At 36.1% G+C, this 20,081-nt stretch overlaps 3 protein-coding genes across 5 annotated transcripts; all 3 read right to left on the reverse strand.

Annotated features, from left to right (window-relative positions):
- Nucleotides 1-51: 51 nt before the first annotated feature.
- On the reverse strand, nt 52-3,319 carry LOC101246497 (low-temperature-induced cysteine proteinase-like). Its single transcript, XM_004232990.5, has 5 exons — nt 2,444-3,319; nt 1,725-1,963; nt 1,500-1,637; nt 933-1,415; nt 52-402 (listed from the first exon to the last, which is right to left on the reverse strand). The coding sequence occupies exons 1-5, from the start codon at nt 2,943-2,945 to the stop codon at nt 262-264; spliced, it is 1,503 nt and encodes a 500-aa protein (XP_004233038.1). The 5' UTR covers nt 2,946-3,319; the 3' UTR covers nt 52-261.
- Nucleotides 3,320-3,692: 373 nt separating this feature from the next.
- LOC101268249 (probable phosphoribosylformylglycinamidine synthase, chloroplastic/mitochondrial) lies at nt 3,693-9,271 on the reverse strand. Of its 2 annotated transcripts, none has more exons than XM_004232978.5 (4): nt 9,046-9,271; nt 8,474-8,533; nt 4,194-8,382; nt 3,693-4,096 (listed from the first exon to the last, which is right to left on the reverse strand). In XM_004232978.5, exons 2-3 carry the CDS (start codon nt 8,516-8,518, stop codon nt 4,195-4,197), a joined length of 4,233 nt encoding a protein of 1,410 aa, XP_004233026.1. In that variant the 5' UTR covers nt 8,519-8,533; nt 9,046-9,271; the 3' UTR covers nt 3,693-4,096; nt 4,194. The 2 variants fall into 2 exon arrangements, with proteins under 2 accessions (XP_004233026.1, XP_010316815.1); XM_010318513.4 differs by having other exon boundaries at nt 8,474-8,530; nt 9,046-9,252.
- Nucleotides 9,272-13,683: 4,412 nt separating this feature from the next.
- LOC104646036 (uncharacterized) lies at nt 13,684-19,355 on the reverse strand. 2 transcript variants are annotated; one of them, XM_069293623.1, is made up of 6 exons: nt 19,146-19,355; nt 17,560-17,945; nt 16,421-16,656; nt 16,188-16,325; nt 14,616-16,079; nt 13,684-13,931 (listed from the first exon to the last, which is right to left on the reverse strand). In XM_069293623.1, exons 2-6 carry the CDS (start codon nt 17,846-17,848, stop codon nt 13,788-13,790), a joined length of 2,271 nt encoding a protein of 756 aa, XP_069149724.1. In that variant the 5' UTR covers nt 17,849-17,945; nt 19,146-19,355; the 3' UTR covers nt 13,684-13,787. The 2 variants fall into 2 exon arrangements, with proteins under 2 accessions (XP_069149724.1, XP_069149723.1); XM_069293622.1 differs by lacking the exon at nt 19,146-19,355 and having other exon boundaries at nt 17,560-18,292.
- Between the last annotated feature and the right edge of the window lie 726 nt (nt 19,356-20,081).

Below are 20,081 nucleotides of genomic sequence, written 5' to 3' on the forward strand. Positions count from 1 at the left end.
GAGCTTGACATGTGTGTGAGCATAACAGATAAAAATTTTGTAACTTGGAGATGAAGCAAAAATATATTTAATACCGAAATTAATTTATACATACGTTAAAACACGATATGTTTAAAATTGCAAAGATTGATAACCTTTGCATATTATACCCACGGGATTATTTATTAAAGAAAATATGGGGAGGGAACTTCACTCGGTCGGCCAACTGAAATACTAAGATTCTCGCAAATACAGTTGTTTTCTGATTAAGAAATGTTGGTTTCAACGCATTGCAGCAACATGATTTCTCTTCCATTTCAGAGTTTGGCTCATCTCCTCTGTTGCTTCAGTGATTCTCCAAGGTAAGTTGTACTTGGCCATTCTTCTCTTCCTTGCTTCCACTCCAATTTTGTCTCCATGATCCTGCAAAAAAGAGAAAGAAGTTATCAAACAAATCGTAATTTATTTAAATTTCTAATTTGTTCTATCTGTTGGGATCCTTCTATCACCTTGAATATATAATCTTTGGTAGGAAGCGTTTTGCTCTGATATATTAGGTGTAGGAAGCAAAGTGAAAATTATTCTCTTTGATTTATCCAAAGTGAGTCATTTTAGACATTGTAGTACTATTTTCTGTTGGTATTTAACAATTGAGCAAAATTTTGCAACATTTAACATCTTTCAAAACCCTTTTGCCTTGCTTTTGTCTATAAAGATTACTCCTAGTACCTTGTTGATGATGACAAATCCAATCTAGTTGTTTAGCATGATACCTCCAACTGCCGCACATCGCAATAATTTGGTGTACGCTTTATTATGTGACTCGACATGGATTTAATGAGAATCTTATGAGTTGTAACATCAAATTCCTTGCATCATACATCTCTCATTTATGTAGATTCAAATTACTCTTGAAAACCAAATGTCAGATTCTTTTACAGGAGAAGTCATACCTTGAGGCAGAGGCCATCATAAACATCACAAATGGGATAGTCCGCTGGGCAGCAATAGTTTGATCCATCACAACAAACACCGTTCTCATAGGGGCAGCAACCCTGCTCTAAGCACAAGCCTGAGAACTCTAACACACAGCAGCATGTTTGGTCTCCTGGACAGTAACTGAAGTCTCCACATTCACTTGGTTTTGGAGTAGGCGGTGGAGGGGATGGCGGGGGAGGTGGTGGCATGGCTGGAGACGGATAAGGAGATGGTGATGATTCTTTCGTTGGGTATGAAGCCAATGAATTAATGGCACAAACCCCATATGGCAAATTAGTGTTCCTTCTTATATATCCATACCCTTCCATTCCCCACTCTGTACCCCATGAGTTCTTGATAATCCAATAGTCATCATATCCATCAGAATCATATCCAACTATTACTACTCCGTGGGAGACCTTATTTGGATCATCAGAGCATTCTCCATCATATATTCCCTGAATTGACACCAACAGAAACAAAAAATCACATCGTTTTTGGGATTACTGACATGTGAAAATGGAGTAATAGAAAATAGTTACCCCTAGGTATAGTTGAAAATCAGGGCTGCTTCCGTCGATGGCCACACTAACAGGTTGTTGAGCAGCAGCACAAAGAAGTGCACTTTCCTCCTTTGGAACATCTCGGTATCCATCAATTGTTACAACCTTATGGTTCACCTATTCAGGAAAATATTTGAAGAATGATCAAGTTTAACAACTTGGAAACTGGATAGAAGACTTGATGTGAAATTGATCATCACATGCCTTGTTGTAATTGCAATGGCCTTGAGAATGGGCAGTGTATGCATAATCAGCTGCTGAATCAATGCCGCCGTTGTTTATCACCCATTCAAAAGCAGGGTCCATAAGTCCACCTTTACAGCCACTATTGTTTGAAGTATCACAATCAATAAGTTCTTGTTCAGAAAGGCTAATAAGTTCACCAGCAACTATTGCATTTATTCCCTCCATGGCTCCAGACGCCGAGAATGCCCAACAAGCTCCTGCAGAAGTTTTGCATAGAATCAAATACTATATTACTCCAATGATGTACATAAGTGCATATGCCATCTTATTGGAAATATTCATAGAGTTTTGGACCTTTTAGTACTATTGAATTGTGATTTGAGCTAACAAAAAGTCATAGTAAGACTGTAAGTTAGACCAATTTGCAGATTCAACTCATTTGATGTCTTTTATTTGGATTTCTTAGTACTTGATGCAAGGACAACAAGCTACCTAGAAGTAAAACATGTATTTAGTGTAAACCAATACTATAAATATATAAAACACAATGAAATATGCCTGAATACAACATCAAGCAATCATCTACAGAGGAGAGTCATGCTTAATGATTAAATTCAAGTACTCCACCGTTTCAATTTATCTTACTTTCCTTTTTAGTCAGTTCCATTAAAAAATCTACTAAACACAAGCTATAACAACATGAACTGACAATGGTAAAAGAAGACAAGGACAGTTACCACATTGTCCTTGGTCCTTCACCTTAGTGACAGCCCCATGTTTCCTCCAGTCCATTGAAGGAGGAGCATCACAAGAAAATGAAGTTGTTTCTTTTTCCGCTACCTTCATCCGAATAGTCTTTCTCTTGTTAAAGGGTATCTTAATCTTGGAAGTATGAACTTGTCTAAACTCTTCATTGCTCATATCAGCAAATTTTGTCAAACCAACCAAATAGTCTGAATCTGATTTCCTCTTGGAGTTCTTTTCCACTATATACTTCACATTCCTTTTAAAATTCTCCAACTTCATTTCTTCCTCTTTCTTGTTCATGTAAACTTTTCCATGCTTCTGTTTCCATTCTTGGAAGAGTTGGAACACTGTTTCTTCTGAAAGAGGCTCAGTTGGTCTTTCTAGTATTGGAAAATCAGTGGTAAAAGAAGAAACTTGAGATGATAATGCACCAAAGATCAAGAAAAGTGGGATAAGGAAAAGGAAGAGAGGAGGACTCTGTTTGCTTCCCATTTTTCAGTTACATTAAACAGTTATTGACTTTGTGATCATTCTAGGCCTGATCTCATTGTTTTATAGATCTAGCAAAAGAGTAAGTTACGTATACGGATAGTATAAATAATTTTTTCACTATCAAGATCACATTATTTTTAGTTGTAACACAAAAATACATCATATTGTCAAGATTTTACATTCCACATTTTTAGGAGACCTACCTATATAGATATCTTTAGATACCCTGATGGTATAAAAAAAATATTTACATCGCGATTCCAATAACTCTACGTAGGTTACATACATGAAAAACTGTGCTAGCTTTTTTCAGCTATATATGGTTTGAACTTCAAAGTGATGATTGAGGAAGGGTACAATGGTAGGTGTGGCTATTGGATATATAAGACACATTTTCTGGTATTTAACATGTGTTAATATAAATTACTTCAATAATGTATCGATGGGAAAACAAAGATTGTTTTTTTCTCTAGCTCAATTAGACCAATTAAGGTAGGAATACCGTGACAAAAATATATCACTAGTAAAGAAATAATTTCTCAAAATAAAGTCTTTTGATATATTGGAAGAAGTAATGTTTGCAGCTATAGATTAAGACAGGAAAATTGACTTATATATGCAGTAGTATTTGCAATGGAGCAACTGGTTAAGGCAGGAAATTGACTTATTACACTGTAATACGATTGTCTCGAAAAGTTGTGAGGGTAGTTATATCGTAAACTCGAAAAAAAAATACGCTGAGCTATATATTGGTAAGTTCTAGTTCATTCAATCAATCGACAATTTGTGAAGGACAAGTGCACTTAATCTTAGACTAAAGGATAAAAATAAGTTGCTAAAATTGAGTGAGTCTCTGCATATTAAGGACAGATTTTGATGGGTGAACCATAATAGTGTCAAAAAGACAGCAGAATTGTCCAAGGAACTGCGCTCGTAGTTTCAGTTACGCATTTGATTCATCAAAATACTTGGTATTAGAACCAAATATATTCTTGAGAATGATGAAAGGCGCGATAAGAATGACGAAAGACTCATTAGTTTGTCCCGTCGTATCTGCAACCAAATTGCAAGAATCTCAATCTCTGCACCTTCAGTGCCTTCTATGTCGTTTGTCAAACACAAATATCACGCCTTTGGAATTTTTGAAAGATCTGCACATTTGATAAGAGCATAAATATATGTTCCAACATGCATAGATAGAATGAGAGAAAGGGTTTGATTATAAATATGTAAATTAAAGAGTTATACCTTATGAGCACCATTCTCTGGCATTTTGAAACATTCGCAACCAGGGGCTTGGGCCTTTCTTTTCAACATCCCAATTTTTAGGATACCATGGATACTGCCACATCAAGAAACAGCGTTCTGGATGAGGCATCATCGCGAGATGTCTACCATCTGGAGAACAAATTGCGGCTACACCCAGAGGAGAACCGTTAGGATTGAAAGGATATACTTCTGTTGGTGTGCCATCATCATTGCAATACTTCACTGGCGCCAAGTTGGAGCCAAGAATATGATTGAAAATACTATCATCAGGGAAATAAGCTCTTCCTTCACCATGAGCAGCCCAAACACCTAATGTACTACCTTCCATACCTTTGAACATTATGGCTGGTGTTTCTTCTATTGTCACATTCGTGAAACGACATTCAAACCTTCCAGACTCATTATGTATGAACCTTGGCTGTGATGGATCCCCTCCGGCACCAAAAACACCTCCTACTTGGGGCCCTGGCACCCAACCCAATAGAGCCATAAGTTGGCACCCATTGCAAACTCCGAGGCTGAAAGTGTCCGGACGGTTATAAAATGCCTGAAATTGATTTAGAAGAGGCTCATTAAAGCGAATGGACGCTCCCCAGCCTTTGGCAGAATCAAGTACATCAGCATAACTAAAACCTCCAACAAACACAATTCCTCTAAATTCATCCAGTGTGATGAATCCATTGAGAAGGTCTGACATTGCAACATCCCATGGTTCAAATCCAGCAGCAGAAAAGGCTGCAGACATTTCTCTATCACCATTGCTGCCTTCCTCCCGGATAACTGCAACCTTTGGCTTTGAAATGGCAGTCATATACTTATCATCAGTAAATGTTGGCGTGAAAGATAGTTTCCACGAAGGTTCATGCCGATTTTTTAACCCTTCTTTTTCTAATTCTACACATGAATCCAGTCTTTGGAACTTTTCCAGTTGAAAGCTAGTCTCTTCCCACATATCCCTGAGCACAGAAGTTTCCTCATTCAAATGTGTAACCCCATCAACCTTCAATTCAACCATCGGAGATGAAGTAACTTGACCGATGATATTAGCAGAAACATCACCATGGTGGAGCTTTTCCAGAACTAAATCCACGTTTTTCTTGCTAACTTCAATGAGAAGGCCAAGCTCCTCTGCAAAAACTGTTTCAGGTATAGTGCTCCCAGAAGAGGTTAAATCCAAACGAATGCCACAGTTCCCTGCAAATGCCATTTCAAGAGCATTCACTATGAGCCCCCCATCACTGATATCATGACCCGCAGATATCAACTCATCAGAGATTAGGTTCTGAACCTCATTAAAAACAGTTTTAAGATAAGAGACATCATCCAAATCAGGACTTTCATCTCCAATTTGATCAAACACCTGGGCAAGAGCAGATCCACCGAGTCGTCGTTTTCCTCTGGCCAAATCAATATGAAGCAGCACACCATCATCTCCAAGCTTCAAGTCTGGAGTAACAGTCTTTGTTATATCAGGACATGTCACATAGGTACTGATGACTAGATTCCCTGGAGCTTTAACAACTTCCTCCGATGAGTGGGCTGCCATGGAAAGACTATCTTTCCCCCCATCAATTGCAATCCCAAGTTCAATCATAGCTTCAGAAAGAGCAACAGCAGCATCATACATTGCAGCTCCTTCACCATCTAATTTTGCAGCATACATCCAATTCCCACTTGCTTTAACATCAGAAAGAGATGTAACTTTCGCCCAAACAAGATTTGTGAGTGCTTCTCCGACAGCCAGCCTTGCCATTGCTTTTGGATCCAAGAGACCTTTTATTGGCTGCTCTCCAATTGAGCATGCACCTCCAGACAAGTCTGTATAAGTTTGAGCTATAACAGCCACATCAGCAAGAGTAATCTGCAAGGGACCCACAGTTTGCTGCTGTGCCACAAGACCAGTGACACACCTATCAACTTTAGTGGTCAAGAATCTTTTCGAACAAACAGAAGGAAGCCTCAGGACCCTCTTCAATGAATCTAAAACTGTTGTTGCAGGAGCAATATCAAGTGGTTCACGCAGATTATTCATGCGATTGAATTCAAATGTCTTTTTAGGCATATCACCGAGCACCTTCTCAAGCTCAAGATCCACCGCAGGTGGAGGAGGAGGCAGTCCACTAGACTTGCATTTTTCAGTTGCCACACTATCAACCAGAACAATACGGCCCTCACCATTAATTGTTCCAATAACAGCCATTGAAAGTCTTTCCCTTGAACAGATAGCTTGCAAAAGATCGCGGCTTTCAGGCTTCACCAGTATGGCATCTTGCTCCTGATATTCTGCACCCCAGATTTCCAGAACAGACATTGTGTGATCGCCAACTACAATTGCCCTTATATCAATTTTGGCACCCTGTGGGTGTATTATCTCCTTCACGACATTACAGTTTCCACCGGCACCCTGATCATGAATGCTTATGATCGGGTTGCTGTCGCCCATTTCAATGCAAGCACGGACAACCCGATACAACTTTTGTGCCATCTCAGCATCTCCACGCTGCACGGCATTGAAGTCAAGCTCAGCATCATTCTGTCCACTGACCATGCTGGATGCAGCACCACCTCCCATTCCAATACGATATGCTGGTCCCCCAATCTTAACTACCAACATACCAATCTCGGGTTCTCCCTTTGTTATGTGACGGTGATCTATTTGCCCAATACCAGCACTAAACATGATTGGCTTTAACCATTCCCTCCTCTCACCACTTGGTAGTCTCATTCCAAAAGTTCGAGTATAACCCTGGATCAAGGGCTCCCCAAACTTATTCCCATAGTCTGATGCTCCGTTACTAGCATCAATAAGAATCTGTAATGGTGATGCCAAGTTTGCTGGGTATGTGAAAGAAGGATCTTCCCAGGGAGCATATGACCCTTCAATGTTAAGATTTCCAACACAATATCCAGCTGTAGATGCAACAACAAAAGAACCCCTTCCAGTAGCATGGGTATCCCGGATCCGGCCTCCTGCACCGGTCTCAGCACCAGGATAAGGTGCCACAGCACAAGGAAAATTATGGGTTTCTGCTGTAAACAAGACATCAAGGTCGGTGGTAACCGTGTCCAAAGGGCATGTCGAACCAGGCTGAACAGGTCGCAATTGCTTCACTGGAAACCCCTTGATAGCACTGGAATTATCTTTGAATCCAATAACTGAATTGTTCGGATTTGCAAGCAAAGTGCTTTTGACAATCTGCATAAGAGTCTTATCCACAGGTTGACCATCTATAACAAGCTTTCCTGTAAAGAACCAGTGCCTACTATGTTCGCTATTAGATTGAGCAATATCAAATAATTCTACATTTGTCGGGTTTCGCTTTATGTCATCCCTGAAAAGTTTGGTGTAGTACTGTAAGTCTTGCTCATCAAAGGCCAAGCCCATTTCCTCATTAATTTCCTCCAATGCCTTGCGACCCTTTTCCATGACTGGTATATATCGAACCTCCTCCGGAACTATGCTTGTCTTGAAAGAAGTAAGCTTCTCAACATAAATGCACTCTGTCATTCGATCATGAACCATTGAAGCAAACTCATTAATTTGACTATCTAGAAGTGACCCCTTGACATATAATAAGTACCTCCTAGAGCGCTCCAGTCTGTTTATCTCTGTTAGCCCGCATGCTTGGCAAATTGACACAGCATTAGCAGACCACGCTGTAGTGAAACATAACCGAGGACCAACTTCAACGATATATGCATCTGGATGTTTCCGCTGCTCCCTCTCAAGGAAACTCTCACTTCCCAAGCTCTCAGGTTCATAAGTTTCTCCTAAAAGCCATTTAAGCACAGAAAATTTATCACTTGAAAGATCTGATTTGAGTCCAACGTTGAAGCATTGTTCAGTTTTCAAGCCAATTATTTGATTAGAGATCTTTGTCTGAACCAACTTGAGAAGCTCAGCTGTGGCACTGTCTTGTAGAAACGGAACACGGTATAAATGTATCAGGTTTTCAGCAACCTCCTGAACTTTGCCTGAATTTTCATCCACCAAGCTACTGACATTTCCTGAAACTACAGCACTAATCTTCGCCGGAATATGGGACCTTAGTCTCAAATTTTTATGTGAATACCCAAAAGAGCTCTGCCTTGGAAGTGTACCCCAAAGCAAAAGATTTGTCTGCTTACTAGAATGTCTAGGCAATGCTAGCTTTTGTCTATGAAAACCCTGCAATACAAAATAATTCAAAGTTAACAATTTTCTCTACATCATTGACACAACATATTCTTGAAAAAAAAAATCAGAGTAATGAACATACTTGTAAGAATTCTGTGGCAGCAATGTCCCAAGCAGATGTAGCCATTGCCAAAACCTGCTGCTGCAATAAATAAGAGGAGAGTAAAATATCTTTCAGATAAACAAAATAAATAAGAGGAGAGTAAAATATCTTTCAGATAAACAAAATAACAGAGCCTACATTAGCAATCAAAAAAGAAACTAGAAACAATTACCAAGATAGATTTTTGGGGTCAGAAACAATCTCAACTTCTCACTAACTAACAGACTATATACATATACATATACATACACACACACACACACATATATATATAAAGAAAAAACACAAAAACACAAGAAAACTTCAAATTAAATAGCCCACTAAAGAACACTTCTTGCTACAAAGGAGGAGTTACCTCTAACCCAGTTTTGACTCTCTTTTTTTTCAAAAAAAAAAACACCCAGATGCTTTTTTAGCATAAAAATTAAGCTACAATGGTGTACACACCAGTTTTGTATGATAAAAAATCAAAACTTGAAATTAAAATATAATCTTTCTCTACAAATTTTCAGCATAAATAAAAAGATACAGTTTTTATAGCAAGAGAATACCTCTCAGTAGTGGCTCAACCAAGATCAGCTAAGATTCTTGGAAAATTGATAGTCAAAAAAGGAAGAGAGACATAAATTTCAATGGTGGGAGGAGTAGAAACAGTGATAGTGCTTGGGCTTTTGGACAAAAACCCTAGTAATGAGATATTTCTTTTCTTTTTTTTTTTTACTTTAATTATTATTCTAAGAATAAATGACTAATTGAAAATTTAATATTATTTTCATTAGCTTTAGGGCTGATTTGACTGAGTTTATAATTTAATATTAGGTTACATACGTACTAACATTAGATGATTGTTAAATGGCTACGAATTTATCTTTTCGGATACCATAGTTTTGTTTATTAGATACTATATTTTTCTTCAATTTGAAAAAAAAATAATCTATGATAGGTAAAATTTTATTATGAAAGTTTGATTAAATTTCTTCATGAATATAAATACATAGTAATAGTCAGGTGTAGCTATATGTTGTAATGGCAGGTTACCTTTCATTAAAAAATTATATATACATAACAAAGTATAAAGATGAAAAAAAAATGTAAATATAAAATTTTGAATATTTCTGATTAAAAATTTTTGGTTTTTTCACTAAATGATATTATTATTTTTAAGAGAAAATACATAAAATATCTCTTAAGTTTGTCCGTAAAATTCACTTTAGCACTATAACTTTACGGAGATTTAAATTTCCCCTTAAAAATTTTTCCAATAAATTAAATACAACCTTAATGGCTGACTTGGTGCCAAAAAAATTCACCACGCCGGTGAATTGGACAAAACGCTCGACATATCCTTTTTTTTTTTTTTGGATTTCTTTCATTCTTCCTATTTCATTTTTGTCTATTTTCATTATTATTTTTTTTGCAATCATAGTAAGATGTTTGAAAATCTTCAAATCTGTCAATTTTGAGTCGTTTATAACAACTCCTATAATTGTTGTTGAAGCAGTCACCAAAGTTGTCATTGAAGCACCAACAATTCTTGTTCAATAATAATATCACTACAAATAAATAGGATAATTTGCACAGATTTATTTGTGGGTATTTTGTAGCGTTTATTTTAACCCCTTCGATATAATTTATTTTGTGACTATTTTATTGCGGAGGCTTATAATAACCTCTGCAAATGACACCAATTTGTGAGGTTTTATGAACGCCGCAATTTATGATAATTTGTAGCGATTTTATTGTGGAGGTTTGTGATAACCTCTGCAAATTATATCAAATTGTGAAGTTGTGTGAATACTACAATTCATTATAATTTGTTATATTTTTACAAAATAGGAAATAACTCAAAAAACTTGAAATATAGAAAACACTTTTGAAAACAAGATAATCATGAAAAGTAGAAATTCAACTTATTATATGCATTGCATGTTTAATTAGCATGAGAACAGCAAATTAAGTTGTAAATTGAACTGCGGTATCAAAATACAAAGAATTTAGAAATTAAGTTCATTTTTTCAAGAGAATGAAATAATAGATGAAATGTTACTCCTATAATATGTAATTGAATTGTTAAAATAAAAAATTTATTGAGGTCTTTTATATATATATATATATATATATATATATATATATATATATATATATATATATATAATAACAATTATATGATAATAAGCGCTAGGTTGGTAAAGTTTAATATATTTTCATGAGATAAATATTTCAAAGAAGTGAAAGTTGGATGTGCAGTAGGTAAGATTAAAAAATAACAACATTCACCATAAGGTAGTAATAACACGTTTTGACTTTAAAATGAGAAGTCATTTGAGATGATTTAGGTATCATTTATTTTTAATAAGATTAAGATGTCAAATTTGAATTAGTTGTGCCTTTGAATTTTAATATTTGACTTCAAATACACGTTTTAAATATTATGATGTTCTATTAAGATCCAATTACTATATAGTTAAGATTATTTTTAAATGTGGATCTATAAATTTGTCTTTATCTAAATTTAATGAATATAAATTTGTTAAAATGTGAAATTCATTAAATTTACTATACCAACAAAATATTATCATGTTATAAAAATATATGGTGTTGTCATGACGAAAGAAAACATGAAATAAAATAATAAAGTCAAATCACTGTAATCAAAGTACTGTATTACCCTTTTTTTTTGCATTTATTTGATGTGAAATCACTTGTTAAAGTTTTAAAATTTAAGTTATCAAATATAATTACTAATTGTGTCAATTTGTCATGAATTAAGATTTATGTTGTTTTGTAACTTGAATATTTTAAATGCGGTCATGTTATAAATGACAATACTCAAGTTTCTTAATGAAAAAAGGGAGTTGGTTGGATGATAGGCACCCCTCACTTCCAACCCAAAGATTGCAAGTTGGAGTCACAAAGTGAACAAAAGGGGCAGGAGTTAGATTGTGAGTTTGAGTACGGAGCGTATGACTATATAATTTAAACTTTCATAAAGTTATAATGCTAAAGTGAATTTTGAAAACAAATTTGAGGAAAATTTTATGTATTTTCTTTTTTTTTAATGATGAGAATACTTACTGTTATTCAAGATTACATCAATTTTCCTTGCACACAAATCACAATCTTGACAAATTGAAATCTCTATTCGGTAGTTCATATAGTTTTCTTTATCCATTCTATAAAAAAAATATGAAATCAAATATTCTATAACGTATGTGTTTGGCATCAATGTACATATTTATATGATTTACCTAAGTTGTTTTTTGTTGATCTAATTATTACAAATATTCATTTTTGTCTAATTAGTGACTTTCGATGTCTAGGAAATAATTTGTGTGACAATTTTGACATGAATTAAGCAACTAAGGTAAAGAAAGGAGAGAAGCGAGCAAAAAATTTTTTTTATGTGTTTTTTGTATTTTTATTGAACGTATAAAAGTAAAATAAAAATTATTTAATATTTTATTTATTCAGAGATGATCTCTTTTTAGGTTTTTGGTATCTAATAATTGACCAAAAGTATGCAACCTTGAAATAAAATATCGAGTGTGAACTCTAATCACGATGAACGATTGAATTGTAGGTGTATTATACTAATAATTAAAAAAGTATAAATTAAATCTGTCATTTTACTCGAAATGAATGATTGAATGATAAAATTATTTTTTTATCAAATATATAATTAACCTCAAATATATATATATATATATATATATATATATATATATAAACAAACCAAAAATTGAATTAATAAACATAATGAACAGAAAAGGTCAGAATTCCAATGTAGCATCAAGAGGTTGCTTATCTCAAGTCCATAATCAGACCATCCATTTTGTGAAAAAAAGAGTAAATATATTGTTTACGGACATATTAATAATATAATTTTACAAGCTAATAACATCTTCATATTTTATGCTGCTCTCTGCAAGGTTATTGGGGTAAGCTGACAAAATTTAATGTAGTGTTACGATAGTATTACATTTGATCAGTTTGGTAATATTATATCACAAAACTCAATCTAATTTATTTTACAAATTAAATTTCTCTATAACAGTTATTTTTTCTATGCAACTATAATTCGTGTTACATTATATGTCTCTATAACCTGTGGCGTAGCCACACTTGTGTCAGGGACTTCGTCGGAATATTATATCGTATATTTAAGTAAAATAATAGATTGAGTGGCTAAATAATATATTTTGAACACCCTTGACACAATAATATGACGTAATCTAGTGGTTTTAGACGCCTTAAAAGAGTAAAGATACACAAATTTAAAGTATTTGTGTATTCGAATTTCACTAGTAGCAATTTTTCACTTTTTAAGAAAAACAGATTCACTTTAGGACTTGGACACCCTTTATGAAATCGTGGCTCCGCCACTGTCTATAACAACATTTTATTATAACAATTAAACAATATTGAAACAAAATGACGTTGGTCGTTGTCATAGAGAGAGCTCGTTAGATCAATAGATTATGCAAAGCAAATTACGTGAGATGCCATATTTTCTAAGATATAAGTCCTTTAAAATAAAACTGGACACACCAAAAATTGAAAAAAGTTGTACTGTCAGAGTATGTCACAGCATAAGAAACTGCATATACTATTTTAGTGAAAAATATTATGAGATATGTGTATGAAACAGTAGTAGTTAAAGAATTTTTTCCCCCTTCCCATATGATTATAATGTCATATCAATTAAGTAACAAGTCAATCTGAATTTGGAGGAACTCCAGAGTTAGGCAATCATCATGCAAGTTTATTATTCCACAAATATTTTCAAGAATGTACACAATATAAAACTCAAATGACATAGTCTTCTTCTTAAACTCATGCCAAGTGTTGATGGATTTGAAGATCATGCTAGCCATCAAATATACTGAAAATAATATGTATATACATCATGCAATCTAATCACTCAGATGTTTCCTCTGCCCGAAGCCAGAAACAATTACGATTCACCTCTATAAATTTTTGTATCTTCCACCACAGACACCATTTTCTTTCAAGTATTAAAACGAAAATGGTTGGAAGACAGCCAAAACCACCTTCACCAGAAGGTATAGTGCAGCTGCTGGCATAATGCGTGTGGCAGGTCGAATTTTCGGGCTACATAACCTCTTTCTAGTTCTGTATCTCACGAAATTCATATGTTTGCACAAGCAAGATTCATTAAGGAGTTGTACTTGTGGTTTCACTAAGAAGTTTTATTCATCAAAATTCTTGGTGTTAGAACCACAATTACATTTATTCTTCAAGATTCCGAATGTCCTGATAACAATTATTTAACTCAGAACATTGGGGCAACATGCTTCCTCTTCCATTTCAGAGTTTGGCCCATCTCCTTTGTTTCTTTACTGCTTGTACTCCATGGTAACTTGTATTGGGCCATTCTTCTCTTCTTTGCTGCAACTCCCACAACATCATCAAACCTCTGCAATAAGGAAAAGAAGTATGAAAGAAAATAATATAAAGGTATTCAACAGAATTTATTTTATTCTTAACCTTGTGTGTTTGATTAAACTCTCAGCTTTTTGATACAAGCAAAATATCAAGAGTGATCTACCCTATAAGTTCTCTGGCATTTAACTCCCTTGGGATTGTAGCTTTCTCTCTAGTAAGTGCTCCCTTTGGAAGATTGAAGGGCTCTCGTTTAGGAGATTTTGGTCATGAACAGATACAAACAGGCAGAGAGGGGAATAGCAGATGCTCTAGCAAAATTTTGGGATACAGATGATGTGTAGGACTTACAATTTCCAGGTATTTAGGCCTTAGCTTCCCAAATAGGGGAAAAACAGGTCCTAATTCCAGGATCATATTCCTCCCAAATATTTTCTCACTCCGAAGTACCACTATTACTCTCTTGCTTAAATGGTGCAAATTCGAGCCCTACAGATGTTGATAAGGATTTGCATGAAGTCGCTTCACAATATTGGGGTATAAGAGATGACTAACTTTTACCAAAGTTTGATGGAGAATAAAAATAAGAAGATAGAGGTGGAATAAGCCAATGGAATTATTAGAATTTTCTTTCTAATGATTTTGATGACTCCAACAAAAGGAATAAATTTGCGTATTATAGTTTGGATGTTACAAAGCATCAGATAAGTACTATTACCTTGAAACAGAGGCCTTCATAAACATCACAAATGGGAAATTCAGATGGGCAGCAATAGTCTGATCCATGACAGCAAACACCATTCTCATAAGGACAACACTGATGACGGAAGCATATGCCAAAGAAATACAACTCACAACAACATGTTTCATATTCAGGACAATAATACCAGTCTCCACATTCACTTGGCTTAGGATAAGGTGGTGGAGGGGGGGGAGGGGATGGCGGAGGAGGTGGTGGAGGGGATGGTGGAGGAGGTGGTGGGGAGGGTGGAGGGGGTGAAGGGGGTGGTGGAGATGGTGGAGGGGATGGCGGAGGTGGTGGTGGAGGAGGTGGTGGGGAGGGTGGAGGGGGCGAAGGGGGTGGTGGAGATGGTGGAGGGGGTGGAGGGGATGGCGGAGGAGGTGGAGGAGGGGACGGTGGAGGAGGTGGTGGGGAGGGCGAAGGGGGTGGTGGGGATGGCGGAGGTGGTGGAGGGGACGGTGGAGGAGGTGGTGGTGGGGAGGGTGAAGGGGGTGGTGGAGATGGTGGCGGGGGCGAAGGGGATGGCGGAGGAGGTGATGGAGGAGGCGGAGGAGGGGGAGGGGGTGAAGGGGATGGTGGAGGAGGTGATGGAGGAGGCGGAGGAGGCGAATGGGATGGCAGAGGAGGTGATGGAGGGGGCGAAGAGGATGGTGGAGGAGGTGATGGAGGAGGCGGAGGGGGCGAAGGGGATGGCGGAGGAGGTGATGGAGGAGGAGGTGGTGGAGGGGGCGGAGGGGAAGGTGAAGGAGGTAGTGGAGGCAATGGTGAAGGAGGTGGTGGAACAGCTGGAAACGGGTAAGGTGAGGGTGGAGGATGCGACGGAGGGGATGGTGGAGGAGATGGTGGAACAGTTGGAGATGGATAAGGATATGGTGCAAAAGGTGGCTGAGGGGATGGGGGTGGAGGGAATAGTGGAACGTCTGGAGATAACGGAGGGGATGGTGGAGGAGGTGGTGGAACGATCGGAGACGGATAAGGAAATGGTGCAGAAGGAGGTGGAGAGGATGGTGGAGTAGATGGCGGAATGGCTGGAGATGGATAAGGAGATGGCTCGGAAGGTGGTGAAGGGGACGGAGAGGGAGATGATGCAGAAGGTGGTGGAGGGGGATAAGGGGATGGAGAAGGTGGTGGAACGGCTGAAGATGGGGGAGAGGGCAGAGGGAATGGTGGTGGAGGTGGTTGAACAGCCGGAGATGGATAAGGAGATAGTTCAAAAGATAATTCCTTCGTAGGATAAGAAGCCAATGAATTAATGGCACAAACACCATATGGCAAATCACTGTTTCTTCTTATATATCCATATCCCTCCACTCCCCATGATGTTCCCCATGAGTTCTTAATTATCCAGTAGTCATCTTCTCCTTCGGAACCATATCCTACTATTAGTACTCCGTGGTTCAAGTCATCTGGACTACTAGAGCAACTTCCATCATAGATTCCCTGCATGTTTCCATAATACAAAAGAACAAAGTGAACGTCATTTTGGAATTCTTGAGAGAAGAAAGGTCAAAAAAAATGTGTGAAAAAGGAGTAACAGATAAAGAGTACCCCTCTATACAGCTGAAAATCAACATTCGTTCCATCGATGCCAACACTGACAGGTTGTTGAGCAACAGCACAAAGAAGGGCTGTTTCCTCCTGCGGAACATCTCGGTATCCATCAATTGTTACAACCTTGTGGTTCACCTGTTGAGGAACACTGATCAACGATTTTCTTTTAAAGAAGGATATTATTTTGAAAATGAACATAAGATTTGATATGAAATTGATCTGTCATATGCCTTGGTGATCTTGCATGCGCCTTGAGAGGATGTGTACGGGTAATCAAGTTCTGAAGCAATGCCGCCATTACTGATCACCCACTCAAAAGCATGGTCCATATATCCACCATAACAGCCAGTATTGGTTGAATTATCACAGTTGACAAGTTCTTGGACAGAAAGGCTAATAAGTTCACCAGTAATTATTGCATTTATTCCCTCCACGGCTCCACAAGCTGAAAATGCCCAGCAAGCTCCTGCAGATGTTTAGTAGAAATCAAGGTAATTACTCCACTAAAATAGATTTAATGACCAAGGATCATCTGGATTGCTCCTTATTTGTCACGAAGTTGCAAGCAGGAAACACCCATAGTAACATATTGCAATTAGACTGTAAATTAGCTCAATTAGCAGATTGCCTATTCTGCCTTTGACACTACTTATGTCAAGCAACATAATGCATAGAAGCTGCCCAGATATGAAACATGTACCCAGTGTAAGTCAGTTGACTTAAATGTGGCCTCCAGTGCTATTTATAAACCACCACAAAGTATAAGTACACGAACCGCTCCAAAAACCAGGATATATAAATGAAGAAATATTTCTCTAAAACAAAGCAGAAAAAAATTATTTTGGTTGGATCCTGCGCAAGAATATAGTCAAGCTTGATGCTTAAAAGAAGGTATTCATATCTCCATTTTCCCATTCTGTGTTACATAAGTGGACCGAAGGAAGATCCAATAGCACATCTTCCAAGTGGAACCTAGTTATCGGTGTTTGTTTCTAAATTCCATCATTAGCAAATCAAATTAAAGAAACAACTGCACCCTTATGTGCTATAATATGAGAGAAACAGAGTTATCCGCTGAGTTACCCTTTTTATTCCTGTCAATTGAATTTTCAAATCGTTCAACTTCCTTTTTTACTATCCAGCGATCTACTAAATAGAAGTACATGGCAACCTCAATTCAATAAGCAACAAGGTAATACTAAAACTGTAACAGACTTAAAGAAAAAAGTGAAGCAGAAACTCTATTCCCAACCTTTACTATTCAAGTATTCAGGCCAACTGACAGGCAGACAGAAAAGACAACATCTAGCTATTGGTAACATACTAACATGATCAATTGAAAAGGATAAAAGAGCATAAGTGAGCTTACCACATCGTTCTTGGTTCTTGACCTCAGTGACAGCGCCGTGTTTCCTCCAATCCCTCGAACGAGGAGCATCACAAGAAATTGAAGTTGGTTTTTCTTCCACATTCTTCATCTGAATAATATTTCTCTTGTTAAAGGGTATCTTTATCTTTGAACCATGAACTTCCCTGAACTCTTCATTGCTCATATCAGCAAAATTGGTCAGACCAACGAAATGTTCTGAAGCTGACTTCCTTTCTGAGTTCTTTTCCACTATATACTTCACATTCCATCTAAACTTCTCCAACCTCATTTCTTCCTCTTTCTCATCCTTGTAAACTTTCCCATGCTTCTGTTTCCATTCTTGGAAAAGTTGGAAAACACTTTCATCTGATATGAACTCATTTGATCTGTTTAATATTGAAAAATCACTAGAAATACTATAAACTTGAGATGATAAACCAGCTAAGATCAGAAAAAGAAAAAAGAGAAGATAGGTTCCTTTTACTCTCATTTTTCAGTAACATCAACCATGAAATAATTTTGAGGCACTTCAATATATCTATATCTATACTAGATACTACTTTTTTAGACAAGGCATCTTTTAATGAGATTCCCTATCAGTCAATGCCATGATATGATGAAAAATTGTGGGAACAGTTAACTATTGTTCAGATTTCAGAAATGAGAATAATATAATTGTTTAAGAAAGAAGAGGACGGTAGACGGTAGGTGAGGATTTTTTTTAAAATTTAAAAGTATTTTCTAGTTATTATATTTCAATGAACTGAGCTACTCACAATATTTATTGCTTGTCCCCATATACAGCTGGTGACTAAAATAATTTGAGCAATTGGAAGCTTGGTGATACTTTTTCCATATAATGACTCGATTTCATTGATGTGATACTCATTGATTCAGTCAACTGTTTTGAAATAACCATAATTTATTTCAAGTTTAAGAAGTTCTATTCACTAACAACTCAATACGATATTTCCATAATCAAATCACTTAATTATACTTGGTAGTATGGAAATTATTTACATTGATATTGTATATAACTTAAAACTACTTGTAAATTGTACTGGTGCATGTGTTGGTAGGTAAGGGATCAATAAGTAGATTAACATTGTTCATGTAAAGCATGTGTTCATAAGAAAATTGAAAAAAAAAAAAAAAAGCATGTGCATTTGCTGCTAGCTATAGGAATATAAAACTAGCTTAAAGACAACAGCACAGTGAGATATATTTATGTCTTTTTCAATTGAATCAATTATTAGTTGATTACACATTTTTATGTATGTTTTCCTTTTTGAGAGGGCCGTGAAATGTGGAACCTAGTGAAGATTTTTTTGAAGATAGCACATACATTGATATTTTTCATCAATTATTATTCAAAGGCCTACCAACTCCAATCAAATTGAGTGGGTGTATGAAGTCAAACAACTCTACTTTTTTAAAAGGAGAAAACACTTTTAGAGAAAAATAAACTTGGGCAAACCGGGACAGGCGATCCCTAAATCGGCTCAGTTCGTCGGACTTGTATCTAATCGAAGAAAAATGGCAAAATTGCACCAGTAGACATAAAAAAACAGTAAAACTGTACTCACAAAGAAATTTTATATTTCGTCCAAGTTAGCTGTCGATTTGAACAACGGCGATAGCGATGATTACTGATTTATTGGTAACAATCAAAGAAATACTTGTCAAATTGGAACCAGAGAAGCTGGTTGTGATGAGTTACTGTTGATGGCAATGCTACTGCTCCGATTATCATTTGGCAAATCCCAGGCGCAAATCTGAATTTCGTAACAATACTGAACTTTGATAAAGATCATTTATTCGATATCTTTTAATAGTATATATTAAAGTGATCTAAGGTGAATACGTTATTATTTATAATATTATAATTAAATAGTTTTAAATAAAAAGTTTTCTATTTAAATAAGAGTATCGTTATAACAATTTGGATGAGAAATATCTTTTTAGCTAGCGTTTGTGATAGATTTCCAAATATTCTTGTCAAATATTATTTGAGTAAAAATTTGGGTGAAATTTCACCATGTGTTTGGCCATAAAATTTGGCAAATATATTTCACCTTTTTAGAAAAATATGATTTATACACACAAGTTTTAAAAACTATCAAAACTAACTAAAAGTTTGTATTACAAGTCAATTGAATGTTAGTTACAACAATAACAAATAATGTCCATGACACTGAAGCAATTGGAGTGAGTGCAACAAGAATTATTCCATACATCGTGAAGTAGATAAAGTACATGACTTTGTTACCTAAAGCCAATTTTTAATAATTTTCATCAACAATCATATCATTATTTAATATTCACTAAATATTTTATCACTATTTTGGTGTTCACGTAAAAAATGATGTAATACAACGCAAGCAAATACTAGAGAGGGTGTTTTTGTAAAAGATAAAAGATTGGGGTAAAATTTTAATTTTTAAAATATCTCAAATAATGATATTTGGCCCAAATACTAGAAAAAACTAGTATTTGGAAATTTGAGATATTTGCCAAAAATA

This window comes from Solanum lycopersicum, chromosome 2 (genome assembly GCF_036512215.1).
Source record: "Solanum lycopersicum chromosome 2, SLM_r2.1".
NCBI lineage: Eukaryota > Viridiplantae > Streptophyta > Magnoliopsida > Solanales > Solanaceae > Solanum > Solanum lycopersicum.

Excerpts from the sequence above, each read along its gene's own strand:
- LOC101246497 (XM_004232990.5), bottom strand. The coding sequence starts at position 2,945 with ATGGGAAGCAAACAGAGTCCTCCTCTCTTCCTTTTCCTTATCCCACTT. Across the intron at positions 1,638-1,724 it reads GCCATTGCAATTACAACAAG|GTGAACCATAAGGTTGTAAC; the intron begins GCATGTGATGAT and ends TTTCCTGAATAG. Across the intron at positions 1,416-1,499 it reads ATTTTCAACTATACCTAGGG|GGAATATATGATGGAGAATG; the intron begins GTAACTATTTTC and ends GTGTCAATTCAG.
- LOC101268249 (XM_004232978.5), bottom strand. The coding sequence starts at position 8,518 with ATGGCTACATCTGCTTGGGACATTGCTGCCACAGAATTCTTACAA. Across the intron at positions 8,383-8,473 it reads CTGCCACAGAATTCTTACAA|GGTTTTCATAGACAAAAGCT; the intron begins GTATGTTCATTA and ends TTTGTATTGCAG.
- LOC104646036 (XM_069293622.1), bottom strand. The coding sequence starts at position 18,049 with ATGAGAGTAAAAGGAACCTATCTTCTCTTTTTTCTTTTTCTGATCTTA. Across the intron at positions 16,657-17,559 it reads CAAGAACCAAGAACGATGTG|GAGCTTGCTGGGCATTTTCA; the intron begins GTAAGCTCACTT and ends AAACATCTGCAG. Across the intron at positions 13,932-14,615 it reads ATGAAGGCCTCTGTTTCAAG|AGGTTTGATGATGTTGTGGG; the intron begins GTAATAGTACTT and ends TCCTTATTGCAG.